At 37.7% G+C, this 19,619-nt stretch overlaps 2 protein-coding genes across 5 annotated transcripts in view; one reads left to right on the forward strand and one right to left on the reverse strand.

Annotated features, from left to right (window-relative positions):
* Window positions 1–1,771: 1,771 nt before the first annotated feature.
* Window positions 1,772–17,246, forward strand: RTRAF (RNA transcription, translation and transport factor). The gene is made up of 8 exons (XM_004738782.3): window positions 1,772–1,948; window positions 3,484–3,608; window positions 5,342–5,441; window positions 10,741–10,827; window positions 11,725–11,813; window positions 14,444–14,512; window positions 16,759–16,807; window positions 16,919–17,246. The coding sequence occupies exons 1-8, from the start codon at window positions 1,888–1,890 to the stop codon at window positions 17,071–17,073; spliced, it is 735 nt and encodes a 244-aa protein (XP_004738839.1). The 5' UTR covers window positions 1,772–1,887; the 3' UTR covers window positions 17,074–17,246.
* A 114-nt stretch (window positions 17,247–17,360) lies between these two features.
* NID2 (nidogen 2) overlaps window positions 17,361–19,619 on the reverse strand; it is a 61,795-nt gene continuing 59,536 nt past the window's right edge. For 2 of the 4 annotated variants that reach the window (XM_045069424.1, XM_004738783.3), the window contains exons 19-21: window positions 19,352–19,475; window positions 18,352–18,464; window positions 17,361–18,058 (exon numbers count right to left, since the gene is read on the reverse strand). In XM_045069424.1, coding sequence (XP_044925359.1) covers window positions 18,048–18,058; window positions 18,352–18,464; window positions 19,352–19,475 — 248 coding nt within the window. In that variant the 3' untranslated portion in view covers window positions 17,361–18,047. Of the gene's footprint in view, window positions 18,059–18,343; window positions 18,465–19,351; window positions 19,476–19,619 lie in introns of those variants that run through there. The other 2 variants (XM_045069431.1, XM_013056187.2) reach the window with 1 other exon arrangement.

Genomic DNA, 19,619 nt, shown 5'->3' on the forward strand with positions numbered 1-19,619 from the left:
TCTTTGCTATTAAACTTCCTGAAAATACCTTATTTATATGCCCCACAAATGCTAATACAGTGTTAAATAATAATCTGTTGAAATGAAATGAAACATATAGAGTTGGCTTACTCCCAAGAACTTCAGTAGCTCCTCTTTGCATGGCATGAAAAGCCTTTCTTTTCTTTTCTTTCTTTCTTTCTTTTTTCTTTTCTTTTTTTTTTTTTTTTAAGATTTTACTTATTTATTTGACAGACAGAGATCACAAGTACGCAGAGAGGCAGGCAGAAAGAGCGAGGTGGGGGAGGGGGAAGCAGGCTTCTTGCTGAGCAGAGAGCCTGATGCGGGGCTCAATCCCAGGACCCTGAGAGCATGACCTGAGCGGAAGGCAGGGGCTTAACCCACTGAGCCACACAGGTGCCCCATGAAAGGAAGGCAGGGGCTTAACCCACTGAGCCACACAGGTGCCCCATGAAAAGCCTTTCTTGATCAGGCCCCACCTCTGTCCACTGTCACATCAGCTGTTACTCTCTCCTGCCCTCCAGACTCTGGATCATGCTGCTGTTCTTTCCTTGCCTCCCTGAAAACACATTACCCTTTGACTGCCTGGTGAACTCCTTGCCATCTTCAAGCCACAGTTTATGCTTGTTTATCTTTATCGTTTGTCTTGCCTCGGTGGTCTTTTAAACTATGTGAAAGTGGGGGCCTGGTCTATCTTGCTCACTGCTTTCTCACCAATGTCTGAAAATAGACAGGGACTTGATCAGTCTTAAGTACAGTACTTTTGACTATTTCCAAAAGGCAACAGGGAATCACCCAATGATACGAACCATTAAAAAATTATAAACAGTTTTTTGCTTGAGAAAGGCACTATGGTTGCTGAAGTGGGTGGGAGGGAATGGATTGGAGAAGGCAAGACTGACCCTAAGAAATCTGATCACTGGAGTTTGCAAAAATGATAAACGCCTGATTTGAGGTGGGAGGAGGTGAAGGATCTGAGACATGAGAGAACAACAGGAATGGATGATCTATGAGATGCTATGACTAGGGGTGAGAGGTAGTAAAGGATGGCTCCGTTTCTGGCGTCAGATTCCGCAGCTGGTGGTGATGTCTGGAACCATCACACAGTGTTACAGTTGTACGTTTACTTGTGGATCTCTCCCAACTAGTCTGAAAGGGACCCTGCTGAAAGTCTTTGAATTAGCAGTGTAAGAAGAGCACCTGTTGGGCACTGGGTGGCTCACTCGGTTAAGTGTCTGCCTTGAGCTCAGGTCATGATCCCAGGGTCCTGGGTTTCAGTTTGGAGTGGGACTCCCTGTTCAGTGGGGAGTCTGCTTCTCCCTCCCCCGCCACCTCCCCGCCCCCGCCGCTCGCTCGTGCTCTCTCTAGCGAGCGCTCTCTCTCTCAAATAAATAAAATCTTAAAAAAAAAAAAAGAGTACCTATTATGTAGGAGGCACATAATAAATGAATGAATGAACACATTAAAATTATTAAACACTACTTCTATGGCCCAATGGGAGGAATGGCTAATAAAAACTCTACATTGACTATTCTCTGCCTGCTCTATCAGGAAGACAAGAAAAGCAAGAGGAACCTGGCCCGGAAAACGGGATAACTGGCTTTTCAGCCGCTTTCTGCCTATTGTACAACCAGGAAGCTGACAATAAAGTTTATTGAGCGTCGACGTGCCCTGACGTGGTCCCGCCTCCTCAGCCAGGGCCGCGATTGGTGGGCATTCGCCGGCTCCGCCGTTCCTAAGCACCGATTGGCGAGGGCCGCCGTCATTTCGGAGCGTCCAGGCGCCTGCCCGCCCTTTCGCCGCGTCGCCGGTGCTTGCGCCGCCCGCTCCTCCTCGCCTGTCTTCTCCCGGCCGAACCCCGGGAGACCAGAGCGAGACGCGGGGACCATGTTCCGACGCAAGCTGACGGCCCTTGACTACCACAACCCGGCTGGTTTCAACTGCAAAGGTGAGACGGCCCAGGCCGGCCGCGCTTCTGTGACCCCGCCGGCGGCCGCCCCTTCAGCACCCGCACCCGGGCTCTCCACCCGGACCCTCTGCGGCCTTGTTTCCCCCCGGGCGGGGAGGAGGGGGTGGTTCCTCTGGCCCAGCTGCCCAGCACCCGTGTTCCGCCGCCCCTTGGCTTCGGAGCCCCCCTCACGCACTCCTGCCTGGGCACAAACAGTTTGTGCACTTGCTAAACTCCAACCGGCAACCTCCACCCACACCCTTAGCACACCAGAGAGTATTCGCTTTCTCAATTAGCCCTTCAGCTCCATGGTTCCCCTGGTAATTGGGCGATACGTTCAGTACATTGCTGAAATCTGGGGAAGGTGCTGAGTAACTTAAGAGACTAGCTCACTGCCCTCCAGGAACTAGGGGGTGATGGCGGGGTGGGCTCAGTGGGACCCCACGCAGCAGTTTGAGATCCTGCACAGTTAAGTCCAGGACCGACAGTGTTGGGGTAAGCACGCACAGTAACAGACTTGTCGAGTCCTGCAGAAAAAGTTAATAGCAGGTGATCGGGGCGGGTGAATTGTAAATGGAAAGGTATTTGGGATTTCTCAGCGTTAAACTTTTAAAATGCATTAACACTGGTACCCATGTTATTCAGTACATGTTATTCAATCACTACTCTCATGTCTTCCAGAGTTTTTTGGCCTTGGGTAGACTAACAAGTTTGAAAGTGGTCCCCTACAACCCAGGGTACTAGGACCATTGTATCATCCTCAAGACTTTTTAATGGCAGCTTGAATTTGACATTGAAAATGGTTTCTGAGCAGTATAAGGGTGTTTTGTTGATCTCCTGTAGAAGCATATCAATGTACAGAACCTTCTTTTTCTACTTTATTTAATAAAAAGGGGTCAGTAGCAGTAGAGCTTTGATCTAGATTTGAATCTTTGGACCTAAGTTTTCTCATATGTATAAATTGGGGATATTACCTTCCTCAGAAAGATGTGGGAGAATTAAATGAATGAACTTTTCTCCCGTTTGCATTTATGACAGTAAATGACAATGATATTTTCTGTTCTTCTGTGTTGTCATTTAGTTTCTTGTATTTTACTGTAAATTTAACTTTGCCCAGTCCTCCCTCATTTTCCCCTCTCAAAAGAACTGGAATAATAACCAACACTTAAGTAGCAAAACTGTGTGCCAGACGCTTTTATTAACTTTATTTTATCTTCATAACAACCCCAAGAGGAAAGTCCTGTTATGCTCATTTTGTAACTCAAACTGAGGCACAATAATTTAAGGTGATTAGCCCAAGTTCACACAACCACTGAGTGTTTGTAGCTGGAATATGAATGCAGGCCCGGAATTTGATATTTGTTATTCCGTTCATCCAAAACCTGCACTTTTCAACTCCTCTATTTCAGGCAGCTCAGCTAATTTACTCTTGAGTTTAAAAAAAAAAAAAAAAAAATCCACGAAGCCATTTATTTGTTAGAAGAAAGTGTTCTTATCTAGTGTTTCTAGTGATTTACGAAATGTTTTTGTTGCAGATGAAACAGAATTTAGAAACTTTATTGTTTGGCTTGAAGACCAGAAAATCAGACACTACAAGATTGAAGACAGAGGTAATTTAAGAAACATCCACAGCAGTGACTGGCCCAAGTTCTTTGAAAAGGTAATGAATTAGAAAGTTAAACAAAAGTAGTACAGAGAGCTTTTCTAAAAATGTTATGAAGACAGTTAAGCTTAAAATTACTTTGTTCTTTTAAAATAAGTAAAAGTTAAGAAGATCAGTGTTAGAAAAGCTGGGATTTCAGGGATTTAACTTTATTATGTTTGTCTTTAAAACAAATACTACCTTTTGCAAGTTTTCAGTGTTAGAAAATTTTGTCTGGAAACGCCATGAGGTTTCTTAAATAAATGGTCACATGTATTCTATAAATGGTAAAGGTGACCTAAATCAGATTTTTTCCTAGACCAAAAGATAGCGATAACACACTTATTTTATTAAAGTAAGACTTAAATGTGCTTGAAAACTAAGATTATTTCTTGTTTGTGGTTCTGTTTAACATACAAAGATGTCCATTGTTGTGTACAATATAAATAATCCTGAAGGGGCACCTGGGTGGCTCAGTAGATTAAAGCCTCTGCCTTCTGCTCAGGTCATGATCCCAGGGTCCTGGGCTGGAGCCCCGCATTGGGCTTTCTGCTCAGCAGGGAGCCTGCTTCCTCCTCTCTCTGCCAGCTTCTCTGCCTACTTGTGATCTATCAGATAAATAAATAAAATCTTTTAAAAAAAAATTACAAATAATCCTGAAAAGTTTTGTGGATATAGCTTATTTTTGTGGCTAGAATAATTTTCCCATTGACTTAGTTTAATTGTAGTAACATTTTTACAGAAAGGGGAATTGTTTTCAAATTAGAATAAAAATCACATTTTCTAGTATCATTATATTAAACATTTTAATCAGCTATGTTACTTTGAAGAGTAAGGTATTTTCCCTTAAAAATATGAAAATTGACTTAATTTTTATTTGCCACAGCAAACGGATTCGTAACTTTTGGAATTACTTTCAGATCATGAGACACTTTGGATATCTTTAATAGTGGTAATTTTTTATACTTTGAAGGTGGATTTGTTTTCTGCATCATGACCATATCTTGTGAATGAGGTGTTTTCTTTATTAGCAGGGGTATGAAATTTTTGGTTAGAAAATGAGTTACAGCTAAAAAGTGCTAATCTATTAATTAGGCCCAAAAGGATATCCAAGAGGAGTTAGAGAAGTTTTGACTAATAGTGTTGTTCCTGAAACAAGATTTTTAGCTCCTAAGAGACCATTTGAAGGACAGTGGTCTCTTGGCTACACAGTTTCTGGCAATCATCTAAAATGGTTGGTTACATTCTACATGTGTCACGTGGCTTACTGTATTCAGTGGCGTTTCCATAATATGAAAGCTTGGTTTAGAAAATAATTGGTTTATTTGTATATTCTTCTTTTGAAAGCTTTTTGTTTGTTTGTTTTTAAATCATTCCATGTGTTTTCAGACCTGGAATCAGAAAGTTTGTGTTCAAGTTCTCAATCAAGTTGTGTAACTGTTGGCAAGTGTGAATATCTAGGCCTTTTTTCCTCATTGTAAAATAAGGAAGTTGTTTTAGATCAATGGCGCCCTACCTGGAATCTCCAAAAGTAAAAATTTGAAAAAGCATGATGGAAGTACTTTTTTTCCTTAAGTGGTACACTTAAATGTTTCCTTCCTTTGGATTATATAATTACATCAACAATTTAGTAATGTAAATGTTGTTTATATTCTTAGAGATCCAAACTAAGATCTCTTTTCAACTCTACCATTTTTTTCATTCTGTGACATTATAGTAATAATGAAACTAGATTTTTTTTTTCTTCACAGTATCTCAAAGATGTTAACTGTCCTTTCAAGATTCAAGATCGACAAGAAGCAATTGACTGGCTTCTTGGTTTAGCTGTTAGACTTGAATATGGAGATAATGGTATGTTTTGTGGGGAATGTGTGTTTTAAAGAGAGGAAGAGAAAAGGGAACAAAAGGAGTGTTTCAGAGTAGGAACTTAATAGTTTGAGTTTCTCTGTCTTACATTGTTTCACCTCTGGTTCATTATAAGTTTAATATATCCCCATTTTCCTTTTTAGCATCTGGTGAAAAGTTTACTTTCATAACCATCCTTCTGTGTTCATTTCTCATCCCCTATAACTCCTAAATTATCTAGGAAAGACTTTTCTTCAAAAAAGTTGTTTTTTTGTTTTTGTTTTTATCATAAGACATTAAAAGCAACTATCTTTCATTGGTATTTAGATTTTTCTTTTAGAATTTGGGAATGGTGTTTCCTGGTATTTGTCTTCTCACAAAGTAACATTAAATTGGTAAATTTGCTGTCTTTCACAGTCTGCACCTTAGCCTTCTGGATTAAATTGTTAGAGTCCTAGAATTGATAGGATTTCAGAGTATTGTTTGCAGCAGGTAGTTTCACAAGAGACTGAAACATAGATCTAATGCCAATAGGTACTATAGGCCAAAATATGTTTATTATATATGTTTCATGTTATTTTATTATAGACACTTAATAATATTAGAAACTTTACGGGGTGCCTGGGTGGCTCAGTGGGATAAAGCCTCTGCTTTCGGCTCAGGTGGTGATCTCGGGGTCCTGGGATCAAGCCCTGCATCGGGCTCTCTGCTTGGCGGGGAGCCTGCTTCCCCCTCTCTCTCTCTGCCTACTTGTCTTTCAAATAAATAAACAAAATATTTTAAAAAAATAATATTGGAAACTTTTTAGTATTAGTACCTGTAGTTAAAAAAATTTCCAGTAAACTTGTGTTTCCTCTCATTAGACTATTTCATTTTGAAAGGCCTGCCAGTGTCAAGATCCAATTATCTTATCTTACCTGCATCTTCTGAGTTTTATGTTCTTCTCTTTTATCTGGTTGTCACTTCCCAGTCCTTTTTATCTTCTGCTTTTGAAGCCTTGTTTTTTTTTTAAGATTTGTTTATTTTAGAAAGCATACATGTGTGCACACAGAGTCGGGGTGGTGGTGGGGGAACAGAGGGAAAGAACATCAGGCAGACTCTGCTGAGTATGGAGCCCGAGGCGGGGTTCTGCCTCAGGACCCATGAGATCATGACTTGAGCTGAAACCCAGGAGTCCGATGCATAACCAACTGAACCACCCAAGTGTCCCTTTTGAAGCCTTTTTGATCATTGTCTTCTTTTTCCTCCCATTCTGTCACCATCCATCTTTTCCGATGTCCATTGTACCTTTTATTCTTCATTCCCACTGCTACCACCCTGGTTTAGGCTCTTAATTTTCTGCTGAGATAGTATCTTTCAGACTCCTCTCCCATTAGTGTCATCCTTTGTTTTCATTCTCATGGCCCACCAGGCTTACTTTTTGAAACATAAATGTTTTAGAATGCCACACTTTGCTTTCAAAGAACCTCTTATTATATATTCAGAAACAACATTGCTTTCCCTTTTTCTATGAAAAGAGCTCCAGATCCTTGGCCTGGTATTCAGGGCCTTTGATAACTGGCATTTAACCAGTATTCACATACTTGACATCCCAGCCAGACTATAAGAGTGCTGTTTCCTGTTTAAATCTTTTTATCTCCCCTAGATTTCTTTGCTTACACTTTTCCTTGGCCATTATTTCATGTCAGTCTATCTATACACATCTAAATCCTATTCATGATTGTAAGATCCAGCTTAAATGGCACCTAGCAACAGTAATATTTTTTCTCAACTTTCATAGCTCTTTGCCTTGTATATTTTTTGTCATTCGTCACTTGCCATTTTGTTTATGTGTCTTGCTTGCCTCATTAAATTAAAAAAGTTGATACTCAGCCTTTTCCCCCTATGTAGTACTTCTACCAGTCTCATTGATGCTGTAACAAATTACCACAAATTCAGTGACTTAAGACAATTCATTATCTTACAGTTCTGCTTTGGAGGTCAGAAGTCCAACATCTGTCCTACTTGGCTAAAGTCAGTTTGTCTGCAGGGCTGGTTCGTTTTAGAGGCTTTATAGGAGATCCATTTCTTTGTCTTTTTCGCATTCTTAAGGCTGCCTGTATTCCCGGACTCTAGCCGGGTTATCTTAAGAGTTACAGCGTAGCAGCTTCAAATCTCCCTTGTGACTCTGCATTGTCACATCTTCTCTGACTCTGATCTTCTTGCCCCCCTTATAAGGATGCTCTGATTATATTGAGCCCACCTGAATAATCCGGTATTATCGCCCATTTCAAGGTCCTTAATCACATCTGCAGAGTCCCTTTTGCCATGTAATATAACATAATCATAGGTTCCAGAAATTGGGATAATGGATGTCTTGGGGCTGAGGGGTGGGGATGCAAGGGACTAGTCACGATTTTACTGCCACAGTATCAGACACAGTTTCTCAGATACAGTAGATGTGTTTATCAACTTTAAAAAATGTTTGGTGAATACAGTGTATGAATGCTTATGTATACTGCTACGGAGCATCAGCCAGCTGTTTTTTTGCTGGTTCCTCAGACTTAAATTTCAGAAGCCTTATGGCAGAAATCTTCAGGAAAGTTTTAAGCTCTTTCTTTACTTTCAGTTTTAGTTTAGAAAGAAAACACTTGTGATTCTCTTTCTTTATAAATAAAATGTAATCATAAGCCTTGGTAGCATTAGTTGACTTTTAGGGTCTTCAGCAAAATCTGTTGTAGTCTGAGTTGGTGGAAACTGTTAGTTAATTTGCAACAAAATTTTCTCCAGCTTTTCCAGTGTTTTTCAGCTATTCTCCCCCAAAATTATTTTCACATCTCAGTTTATTTTTGTTTTACCCTTTTTTTATTTCACGTGTCCCGTTTTTATAATAGTGCAGTTTAGGTTACATAGGTACCAAGAACAGTAGATGCCATATGATTGTGTGTCCTTGGAGTTGACAGTTGCTCTTAAGTACATTTAAGTACATAACAGCATGGTCTTTTTTAGTGAAAAAAAAAACGAAACGAAACAAAACTGAGTTTGCATCTGAAATACGGTAAATGTTTGATATGGAAAAATTGTAGTTGAATTTTATTTGAAGCTTTAGTTGAATTATAGTTGAAAAGTAAGTAGTATCAAAAGCATATTTAAAGTCTAAACTAGAAAACAAGTTTGTAATTTTTTGGAAAAGTGTTTAAAGTAGTAATACTGTCCCTTATCAACAGGAGGTGCTATTGTTGTTTTGTTTTACATTAATATGTTGCTTTCTTCTGATATTTAAGGTATTTAAATTTTTTATTATTTGATGAAACCATTGTGGATTTTTATTGTCTGTGCCTTAACATTTTTTAAATCCTTTCATTAGCTTGTCAATTAAGGTGATTAAAATCTCACTTAAAATGTTTTTCTTTTAACTTTTACGTAATTTCAGACTTACAGAAGTTGCAAAATAGTACAAAGAATTTTCACATTTCCATATGTTGCAAATGTTAACATTTTACTTCATTTGCCTTATTGTCTATGTACACATATGCACATATGTAATTTTTTCTCAATCATTTGATAACTTAAAAACATTCTTTCCCCATTACATGCTTAAATGCACATATACAGAAAATAAATAAGACACCATCTTACATAATTACAGTACTGATTCAGTATTGTTATGTATAGTTACAACTCACATTTCACCAGTTCAACAATGTTCTCTATAAAAGCAAAAAACAAAAGCAGTCCTGGACCATGTTTTTCATTCAGTTATTATATCTCTTTAGCCTGTTATCATCTGGAACATTTACTCAGTCATTATTTGTGCTTTGTGATGCTGACATTCATTTTGTAGAATTTCTCCCAGTTTGGGTTTGTTTGAGGTTTCTTCATAAGTAGGTTCAAGGTTTGTACTTTTGTTAAGAATAACACAGAACTAATGTGTTCGTTTAAGGTAGTAATATGCCCTGTTACTGGTCATGTTGTTCTCATCACTTCGATAAGGTTTTTTTCACTGTAAAGTTAATATTTTCCCCTCTGTAATTAATATGTATCTTGTGGGGAGATACTTTGAGATGATGTTAGTATGCTTTTGCTCTTCAAACTTGAGCCCAAACTTTACCTTTAGCTTCCATTTGATTTTTCTTGCCTGAGTCCATTACTATGTTGATGATTGCTAGAGGAGTTTTTCTAATTTCATCATTTGTTATACACTTATTTGTTGGCTTTTTTGCTGTAAAGAGGCGCTTTCTCTTCTCTCCACTATATTTTTATTTAAATTAGTGTAGATATATGGATTCTTCTTTTACTCGGGGGGCACAATGTTTTTTTGTTGCTTTGATGTTCACGCTGTTCCAGTTTTCGCCAGTGGGAACTCCTTTACACTAACCCCTGTCTGACTTAAAGTTTGATGCTTTTTTTTTTTTTTTTTTTTTTAATTTTTTTTTAAGATTTTATTTATTTATTTGTCAGGGATAGAGGGAGAGAGAGCGAGCGAGCATTGGCAGACAGAGAGGCAGGCAAAGGCAGAGGCAGAGGGAGAAGCAGGCTCCCTGCCAAGCAAGGAGCCCGATGTGGGACTCGATCCCAGGACACCGGGATCACGACCTGAGCCGAAGGCAGCTGCTTAACCAACTGAGCCACCCAGGCATCCCAAGTTTGATGCTTTTATTTTCCCTCTTGTTTCACTCAGAAATCACAGAAGCGCTGTAACCAAAGATGGCATCTTGGGCATTAAGTTTAGTGAATTATTATTAAATACGTGTATTTGTAAAGTCTTTTTAAGTTTTGTTAGGTATTTCTCAAGTGAAGGTAATAAACCTGCCTTTGGAATTCTGAGTTTCAGGTCTCCATATGATTAATTTAGGTTTATTTTTGATGGTGGTGTATTTGAAGTGCTGATTTTTTTTTTTTTTAGAAGACAAGGTTTTTGGATTTCATATATGGCATTCAAAAAATTTGGAAAAAAACTTTTTAGTAAGTCTGTATTTAATCTCATGTAACCTCTACCTACTTCCGTTCTTCTACCCCTGCCAAGTTTCTGAGCAGACTGTAAATGCACACCCTCTCTTCTCAAATATAGATGGTGTTTGAAATGTCTTACTTTTAGAAATGTTAATGAAGAGATATTTGTATAGATATTTCAGTAATCATTTTAGCTTAATCAGAAAGCTACAATCACATTGCCTTCTAATGGATTTTTTTATAGCATAAAAATAACTTTGGGTGAGTTATCTTACGCTTAAAATCAGTTTGGCTCAGTTAAATTCCGTAAATAAGCAATGTTTATTTTACCTTAAGGTACAGTTCTACAAACTATTTTTGCCTGTGTTTACAGCTGAAAAATACAAGGACTTGGTACCTGATAACACAAAAAATGCTGACAATGCAGCTAAAAATGCAGAGCCATTGATCAATTTGGATGGTAAGTATATAAGTGCATATCATCAACATTTTTGGTCCCTTACATGTTTTTTTATTTCCTAGAATGAGGAACCCTGGGTTGACTTGGTTTTGGTAAATTAGGAATGCTTTATGTTGATGTTTTATTTTCTGTTGTTTTTATTAGCATTTATAGTATGTTTTCTCCCTCCTCATATAGCTGAATATCTGAATGTTAGAATGCTATTCCTTGATTTCTTCATACTGATTTGGGGATCTGATTTGTATTTAAGCATGGTGGTGATTATTTGCCTTCCTGGATGCGTAAAATATTTTTTCTAATCTAATGACATGAGACAAGTTAGGTAAAATTTGTCATCTTCATTTCCAGATACCTTTAAGTATTCTCTTTTTTAAAGTATAAAGATTGTATTATAATAATTTATTCTTTCATGAGAGACCCATTGGGACTTATAATTTACAAGTTACTCTCATGGATTAATAAGCTCCTTACCCTTATGAATTAGTATAGTATGCTGCTTAGACAAACTACAGCTGCTTAGAGAAAAGGTTTTTGGGAAAATTGTCTACTGAAAGGATCTAGTTTAAAATTAATACCTTTGGGAAGAAATACTACTTAAAAGTCCCATGTAAATGTGCCTTGCAGAAAAAGTTACAGCACAATCCTAACATGAGTTAACTTGGTAATTTATGGTTTGGTCAATGTGGCTGATCAATAGGGAACCCATTGACCTCATCAGTTTACCTAATGGTCTATGCCCCTACACTGCTCTCAGCAGCAGCAGTTTTAAAAACGAAGTTTTTTTTTTTTTCTTGTTATTGGAAAATTAAAAATGTTTTTTGTAAGTTTATGTGCTTATATATATGTTTATAATTACATGCTTGCAGAGCTTTAAGTTTCCTTTTTAATCTTTTATAGTAAATAATCCTGATTTTAAGGCTGGTGTAATGGCTTTGGCTAACCTTCTTCAGATTCAGCGTCATGATGATTACCTGGTAATGCTTAAGGTTGGTTTCATATTCTTGATTCTTGACAGAAACTATATGGAGAAGAAAAACCTCATTTTCTAAAAGTTACCTCTGTTTGACATACAGATATATGACTAAATTGCCAGAATGTGGAGGAATGTGGTACTTAAAGCAGATTTCAGGATTTTGTCTATTTAGATTATCTAATAACAGCTAATACCAAAGTGTGTTCGCTTTGTGCCTGCTACTGTGCTCAGTCCTTGGCAAAGAGGATTTCATTCCCAATAATCCCGGAGGTAGTGGAGGTAGATGCTGGTATCCTTTCATTTTAATACGAAGGAATTGAGACCTGAAGAGGATAGATAATGTCCAAGATGACACAGAAAATGAGAGAGCCAGAATTTTAATCTAGGCACTCTGACCATGTGGTCTCTTCTTTTTTCTGTATGTCTCTACTTCTATTTAGTCAGTCCTTTCAAAGATTTGTGATCTGTATTAACTAAGATAATAGAAAATGCCAAAATGAGTCCTGGTAAATTTGGTCAAAAAATACATACCCCAGGGTGCCTGGGTGGCTGGCTCAGTTTGTTGGGCAACTGCCTTCAGCTCAAGTCATGATCTTGGAGTCTCGGGGTCAAGTCCCACATCGGGCTCCCCAGCTCCATGGAGAGTCTGCTTCTCCCTCTGACCTTCTCCCCTCTCATGCTCACTCGCTCTCTCTCTCAAATAAATAAAATCTTTAAAGAAAAAAAAGTACCCCAGAATCTCTTTGAGGAGATGTTTTTGTTTTCCTAGTGCCCCATCCTATATAGGCCACTCAGTTCATATCTGTACTTCAGGGAACTCAGTGATGTGAAAGAGGTCTCTTATTTCTAAGTGGAAGAATATACTCCTACTTCAGAAGATTATGTCACATAACTTTGACAGTATGGGCCGGTATGGAGGGACAGGAGTAATATTTAAGATACTTAAGATTCCAGACTTGGAAATTATTATAGAAATTATTACTGATTTTATGAGAAATTGACAAGCATTTGACTATACCTTATACATGTAAGTTACCTTAATCTACTTTGCAGTAAATTTTATAGTTAAATTCCATTTTACCCACAAGAGATTAGCCGTAACTTATTCTACTTTTTAGAATTGTTTGTACTAAGTGATAGTTGTAACAAGAGAAAAACTATTTCTAGATTATTATAATTCTCTACACTGAATCTGCATGTTAACTCAGATTTTCTCAACTCATATTGGATGCCAAGAGACAAAAAGTTGGGTTGCCTGGCTGGCTTATTGAGTAGAGCATGTGACTTTTTTTTTTTTTTTTTTAAAGATTTTATTTATTTATTTGTCAGAGAGCGAGCGAGCGAGAGCAAGCACAGGCAGACAGTGGAAGGCAGAGTCAGAGGGAGAAGCAGGCTCCCTGCGGAGCAAGGAGCCCGATGTGGGACTCGATCCCAGGACGCTGGGATCATGACCTGAGCTGAAGGCAGCTGCTTAACCAACTGAGCCACCCAGGCGTCCCGAGCATGTGACTCTTGATCTCAGGATCATGCGTTTGAGCCCCACTTGGGTATAGAGATTACTTAAATGAATAAATAAATTAAAACTTCAAAAAATGAGATAAATTGTTTTTATCGAAATTTAGCTCTTTCAGAGTTTCATTCTTTACTCAGGAATTATGTAAATTGTTTTGGCACAGTTGTGCAGTGGTCATGTCACCTTTAATCATAAACTGAGTAAGAAGACAAAGAGACTAGCATACCTGGGGTGCTTTTGTTAGACTTTAAAAACCCAAATGGGAAAAGTATAAATCAATAATCAAAAGCTTTATAAAATTGTAAGTTGCATGAAGCATTCAAACAATCCATGACAAGATGGAAAACCTCTTGATAGATTTGCCACATACATCATTGACTATTCTGCAACTAGACTGATTAATAAATTTGTGACCCCTATTAAAGACTGGTATAATGGCTTTTAAATGTAGCATTTGGCTTGTTATATTAGTAAGTTTTCAAGTTTCTACCCTTCAGTTACAATTGTTATCCACTAATTAAAATTCCATTTTAAAAAACCTTAGTTTTTGAGTGTGTGTAGGTACATGAATGCACTTGTGTCTGCCATAATAAAACACCTTGGTGATGAAGAAAAAAAGTGTTGTATGAGGGAAGTAAAAACATTTTACTATAATTAAATGAACAAAAGTCAAGGACAGTGTGTACGATGTGCTACTCTTTGTGTCAGGAGTTTGCGTGTATGTGCGCATTTATGCTTGAGCGTACTTGTAATACAATCGAATCCTTGTAAGGATACACAGTAATCTGGTTCCAGTGATTGTCTAGAGGGATGGTTGAGTCTTGGGTAAGAAGGAGGACCCCCCCCCCCTTTTTGTTTAAACCACGTATCCTTTGTTAAAATTTTTCATGCATATAAATTACCTATTCCAAAAAATGCTTTTAATTGTTGAGAGCATCTTTCCACATTATAAAGTATTAACATGAAAACTTTCATTCTGTCAGCAGTTTTGTTTTTATTGGCTGATTTTGCTAATGAACATTTTGTTAATGAACTAACTTCATCAAATTGGGTATCCTTATTCTCTAGATTTCAGAACAGAAAAGGTGAACAGCTAATAAAAAAATAAAAACTACTTTTGCGTTTCTTAGGCAATTCGCATTTTGGTCCAGGAGCGCCTGACACAGGATGCAGTTGCTAAAGCAAATCAAACGAAAGAGGTATGCATTATTTTTTTCCAATAAATTTTAAATTAATTATTAATGAACGTTTCTTCTGGTATTGTCATGAGTTCAAATTTTTTATGTATCTGCTTAAGATAACCATTCTTTGTTAAAACTGGTTGGAGAAAGGGTAGCTTATTTCAGTGGGATTGAATTTGGTTCTTAAGCAATTATAGCCATTATTGAGTGAAAAATAAACTTATTTCATACTTTAAAGCAGTAATTGGTAGTATACCCACAGTCTACCAGCACAAACAGTCTACCAGCACATGCCCAGTTGTTTATTTTAGGGTATTTACCTTGCAAAATTTACTGGGTTATTTTGATTAGTTGCTGGAAAATAGAACACACGTTATCTTTATTAATTTCCTTCTTTTGACCTAAATCCTGTCCTTTCTCTTTCGTTTCTTCAGAGAAATCTGTTCTCATTTTATTCACATTTCTTAGCATCACTTATGAGAAAGTAATTTACCTAAGGTCATCTAGTTGGTAAGTGGTTGAACTCAGGCAGTCTGATTGAAGAGCCAGCGCTCTTATGGTAGGTAGGGACAAAGATCTGTGTTTGAAGGCCTGCATGAGCTAGTTGACCAGCCCAGGTGAAGGGGTAGGGACATAGAGACTATATTAGAGTGTAAGTTCCTGGGTACAGGTGACTGCACCTGTCATTTTTCGGTCCTACTTTGTAGGCTAAGGAAACCATACACCCTATTTTTCCCTGAATTCTGCAATATTTTAGATAAAGTGCACTAGAAATTCAGATTCTCCCTGAAGTCTCACTGACTGGACTGTGTAGAGAAATGTCCTCAGGGATTAGCAGCAGCATCTGCAGTTGTCTGATAATGCTTCTTACTGTGCATAGATACTGCGATGGATGTCTTGGGCACAAGGGACATTCTAGATTCTGGTCCTTTTTTTTTCTCTCCTAAATCCCCAATGTCTTTTGTCCTCTGATCCCATCTTTAGCAAGGCCCAGCAGTGTGAAAAGGTTTTTAATGCCAGGGCAGTGTAGTTCCCACTAAAAAACACTGTTTGTTTTAAAGGCTTTTATTGCTTATTAATTATGTATGGATTAGGCCCCTGGAAATTGGATTAAAGATCAGCTTCTTTCACCCACACTGTAGAACAGACAGTAAATTGTTCTGGCATAATAAAATCATTCGTGCATTCATTGATGCAGCAAAACAGTGCCTTTGGTTTGAAGGCAGTGCAAATAAGGGCATAGCCAGATCTTTTTGCTTTTGTTTGGAAAGTAAAATTTTCAGTCCTCCTGGTCTTAAGTTAGTGTCCCCTCAAGGTACCATGCAAAATAGTAATATAGAGGAGAAGTTCTTACAGTGAGTATTCTTGTTTATAACCATACTAGCTCTTGGGGCATTTGGTCAAGATCTTTAGGGCAGCTGTTCCTTGGTCTCTTGGCAAATAAAATGAAAACAAAACTGACATAGAAAGCCACTCAGTGCAATTCTACTTGTTAGTTTTGCTTGCTGAATTTACATGCCTGTTTATTTCTTCACTTATATACTGTATTATTTTAAAGTAGTTGGAGTGTAGGTAGGTTTGCATTAATAGGCAAGAATCGAATAGTGACAGCTTAGCATTTTCTAACATTGAAAGTATAGATTTTATATAGTATGACCAGCAGAGTTTAGACTGCCTGTTCTTGTTGTTACTGTAAACTCCATAGAGTTCAGCATCATGGTTGCCGTCTTTGGCATAACTCTGTAGAGGTACTGATGGGTTAACTAAATGGTTTAGAGTCTGCTCATTTTCCTTGATTTTAGAGTAATTTCCAAAGAACTCTAGGTAATCTGGTAATCATCATGCTAGCTGAAAGAGAAGTAATACATATGTTAGATTTTGTATAAAGACAAATTAATGTGTTCAGAAATATTAAAAGTAATTCCATCCCATTTGCCCTGTACTCTGCTGCTTATTGGAGCTAAAACAGGACAGCAGCAGCCCTGCTCATCTACCCTTCCATAGCAGCAGTGACAGAGTGTAGCTGTGAAAGGAACAACTGCTTTATATGCCTAGTCTTATGGGAAGGAATGGGGGATGGAACTAGCTTCCCACTACACGCAGAGGCCATTCTTTCACTCCTCAAAAGGCAAATGTAGAGAACATTCTCCACTTGCCACTGCAGCTAAAAGGGTTAACAGAACAGCTAGCTGATTTTCAGTTACAGATAAGAAAAGAACATGATTCTTAACTATAAAGTTTCATTTTGTCCTTTTCTTTTTAAGGGCTTGCCTGTTGCTTTAGACAAACATATTCTTGGTTTTGACACAGGAGGTGAGTGATTTTGTTTGAACTCAACTTTTAAAGACTAGCTGAATATTTGGGGGAGAAATGGGCAAGTAAATGGTCTTGAATACTGATTAATGCAGTTTTCTTATAAAATAGATGCAGTTCTTAATGAAGCTGCTCAAATTCTGCGATTGCTGCATATAGAAGAGCTCAGAGAGCTACAGACAAAAATTAATGAAGCCATAGTAGCTGTTCAGGCAATTATTGCTGATCCAAAGACAGACCACAGACTGGGGAAAGTTGGAAGATGAACGTTTTAGGATTTCAGCTTCTCATCTACTTAGTACAATTGGGAACCATGTATGCTCTGGCATGTGTTTGAAAATCAAATGTCACATTTTCAGGGGAAGAATCCTAGAAATTTGACTATGTTCTCGAGATTTACCATCATTGCTTTTTCTTTAATAAAGTTCAGGAAAGTGGATTTTTTTTTTTTTGACTGCTATGTTTCTGTGTCTATATAATTAATCATCCTCTTTTGTGGTTGAGGTACATGCCACCCCCCAGCTTTGTTATATAGACAATACAGATCCTTAAATCCTAGGAAAACTTAAAATATTTTATTGGAGTAATCTAGAAAATTTGAGAATTGTTACATCTTTGGTATTTAAAAATGTAGTAACTTCTGAGGGTAACTATAGAGGGACTTACAGGATCATTAGATACAAATTGAAACATTCTAGCACCTTTTAATATAAATAGAAATGCAGTGATGCAGAGGTAAAACAAACAAACAAACAAAAAAAAACAACTTTTGCTGGGAAACTATAAATAAGTTGTTTTTTTCCCCACCAGTTCTGCATAGCCTTCTCTAGATCAAGGCTTATAATCCTTGGGATTGTGTCTTTATACTGATCATCCTACCTTAATTACTTGGCCAGGAAGAATTCTTAGCAAAAATCAGATTTAGGGTTTTAACATATTCTTATTGGCTCTTTGTTGAATGCATTTGACCTTTTAAATATGATAGAAATGTTTATAAAAAATTGCTTAATAAGCAATAATTAAAATTGTTATTTTTAAAACCTGTAGTAACTTTTGTTTTTCAAAATACAGTAGTAAAGATTGAGGTATAAACTTTTCACAAGATAGAGTCTTTTTGTTTGTACTGAAAGAGTTCAACTTGTAAGTCCAATTCCTTTTTCCACTTTCTTCACCTTTGTTTGCAGTAAATGTTCTTTAGGGTCCAGATTCTGATTGTAAACTCCAAGTCCTGATGCCATGTTTACTTTCTTCCTGTGAGTAGAGGTGAAAGGAACAGTGGGTGACTATTTTATAATCCTGTTGCCACAGGAAGTATTTTAAAGGGGAAATATCCTATTAGGCTGATCTTTTTTGTGTATGGTTGAGCTTATGGACTTAGGGTGAACAGTCTACTACCCTATGTGATGGCCATTAACTTTCCCATTCAAAGTGGCTCTCGGTGGTGTCAGTGGCAGCAGCCATATTTAAGCCAAGGGTAATCGGTTGCCAGATACATCGTTCTCTACCCTACTGGTCCAAAGGAGCAGCCTGAGCATTTTATTTACCTGCTGGGCAGTAGGGGTAGACTGCAGTTATCCCGTAGAGATGAGACCGCTGCTCTGGGAGATACTCATCAGTAAACTGGCCGCTGTCTCTATTTACAGATATAACACCATCCCTGGTAACAGAAAGGAAGAGTAAATTTGTGGGATAGAAAAAAAGTTACTTTCAATAGAGAATCTCTGCTAGCCAGCATTCTAGAGTATCTTTTTAATTTAACCAAGTGTGTTTTGACTCCTTTAGATTCAAAGATTTTCCTCTCTCAGTGGTTCTCAAAGTAGTCCCCAGACCAGCGTCATCTGGAAATTTGCTAAAAAGACAAATTCTTGGGCCCCGATTTAGACATACTGAATCAGGAATTATGGGATGGGACCTGGCAATCTCTTTTAACAGTCCTTTGGAATGATTCTGATACTATCCTAAATTTTGAGAACCACTGGTATAAATCAGTGCTTCTCAGCTCTTGCCAAACAAATTACTCGAGGAGCTATTAAAATACTGATGCATGGACCCCCTGCCAGACCAATTAAATCAAGACTTCAAAGGATGGGGTAGAAAGGCTTAGACATCTAGGTATGTTTTTAATATCCCTCCTTGGAGAACTAGTCTAAATTACAGTACTTTTCCTTCTCCCATGTGGACAAATAGTATGTCCATAATGTCATTTTCTAAAAATCAATTTAAATCATACAGCTAATACACCTCATGGTCCCACTTAAGTATAGTCTTTTATTCTCTGAAGATCAGATTTAGATTAATGCACTTCCTTTCTTAGACAGTTTAGTATCATCTCTGCCATTTTTAAGCAACCTGTGAGCAATACCATTATGATTTTAAAAGAAATAACACTTGAACAATGTTATCTACTAATTAAGAGGTAATGAAAACTTCAGTGGAGAGTTTAATTACTAAAGTCATTAGAGGCATTAGGTAAATGCTACTAATGGTAGTAGGTCTTCCAGACTAGTTGCCTTTTTAGGCTTGGCCAGGGTGTGTCAGGCTCACCTCCTCCAGTCTGTGTGGTAGAAGTGATCTGTGTAGCTAACAATACTGAAGGGGTAGTTGAGGTTGTTCTGAATAACACGCCGTCCAGTCCCATCAGGAAGTGTACACTCCAGTTTTTTGGTTCCTTTTAAAACATCAGAGAGGGAAAATGAGATCCTTTCATACCATGAGAAAGAAATTTTTTTGCCGAAAATAATTGTGGCAGGTAGAGGCCTTCCAAAAGGAAACAAAGGTAGAATAGGAAATAAGACATTTTATTCCCAATGCA

The sequence above is a fragment of the Mustela putorius genome, unplaced genomic scaffold (genome assembly GCF_011764305.1).
Source record: "Mustela putorius furo isolate JIRA1106 unplaced genomic scaffold, ASM1176430v1.1 tig00000129_pilon_pilon_pilon, whole genome shotgun sequence".
Lineage (NCBI taxonomy): Eukaryota > Metazoa > Chordata > Mammalia > Carnivora > Mustelidae > Mustela > Mustela putorius.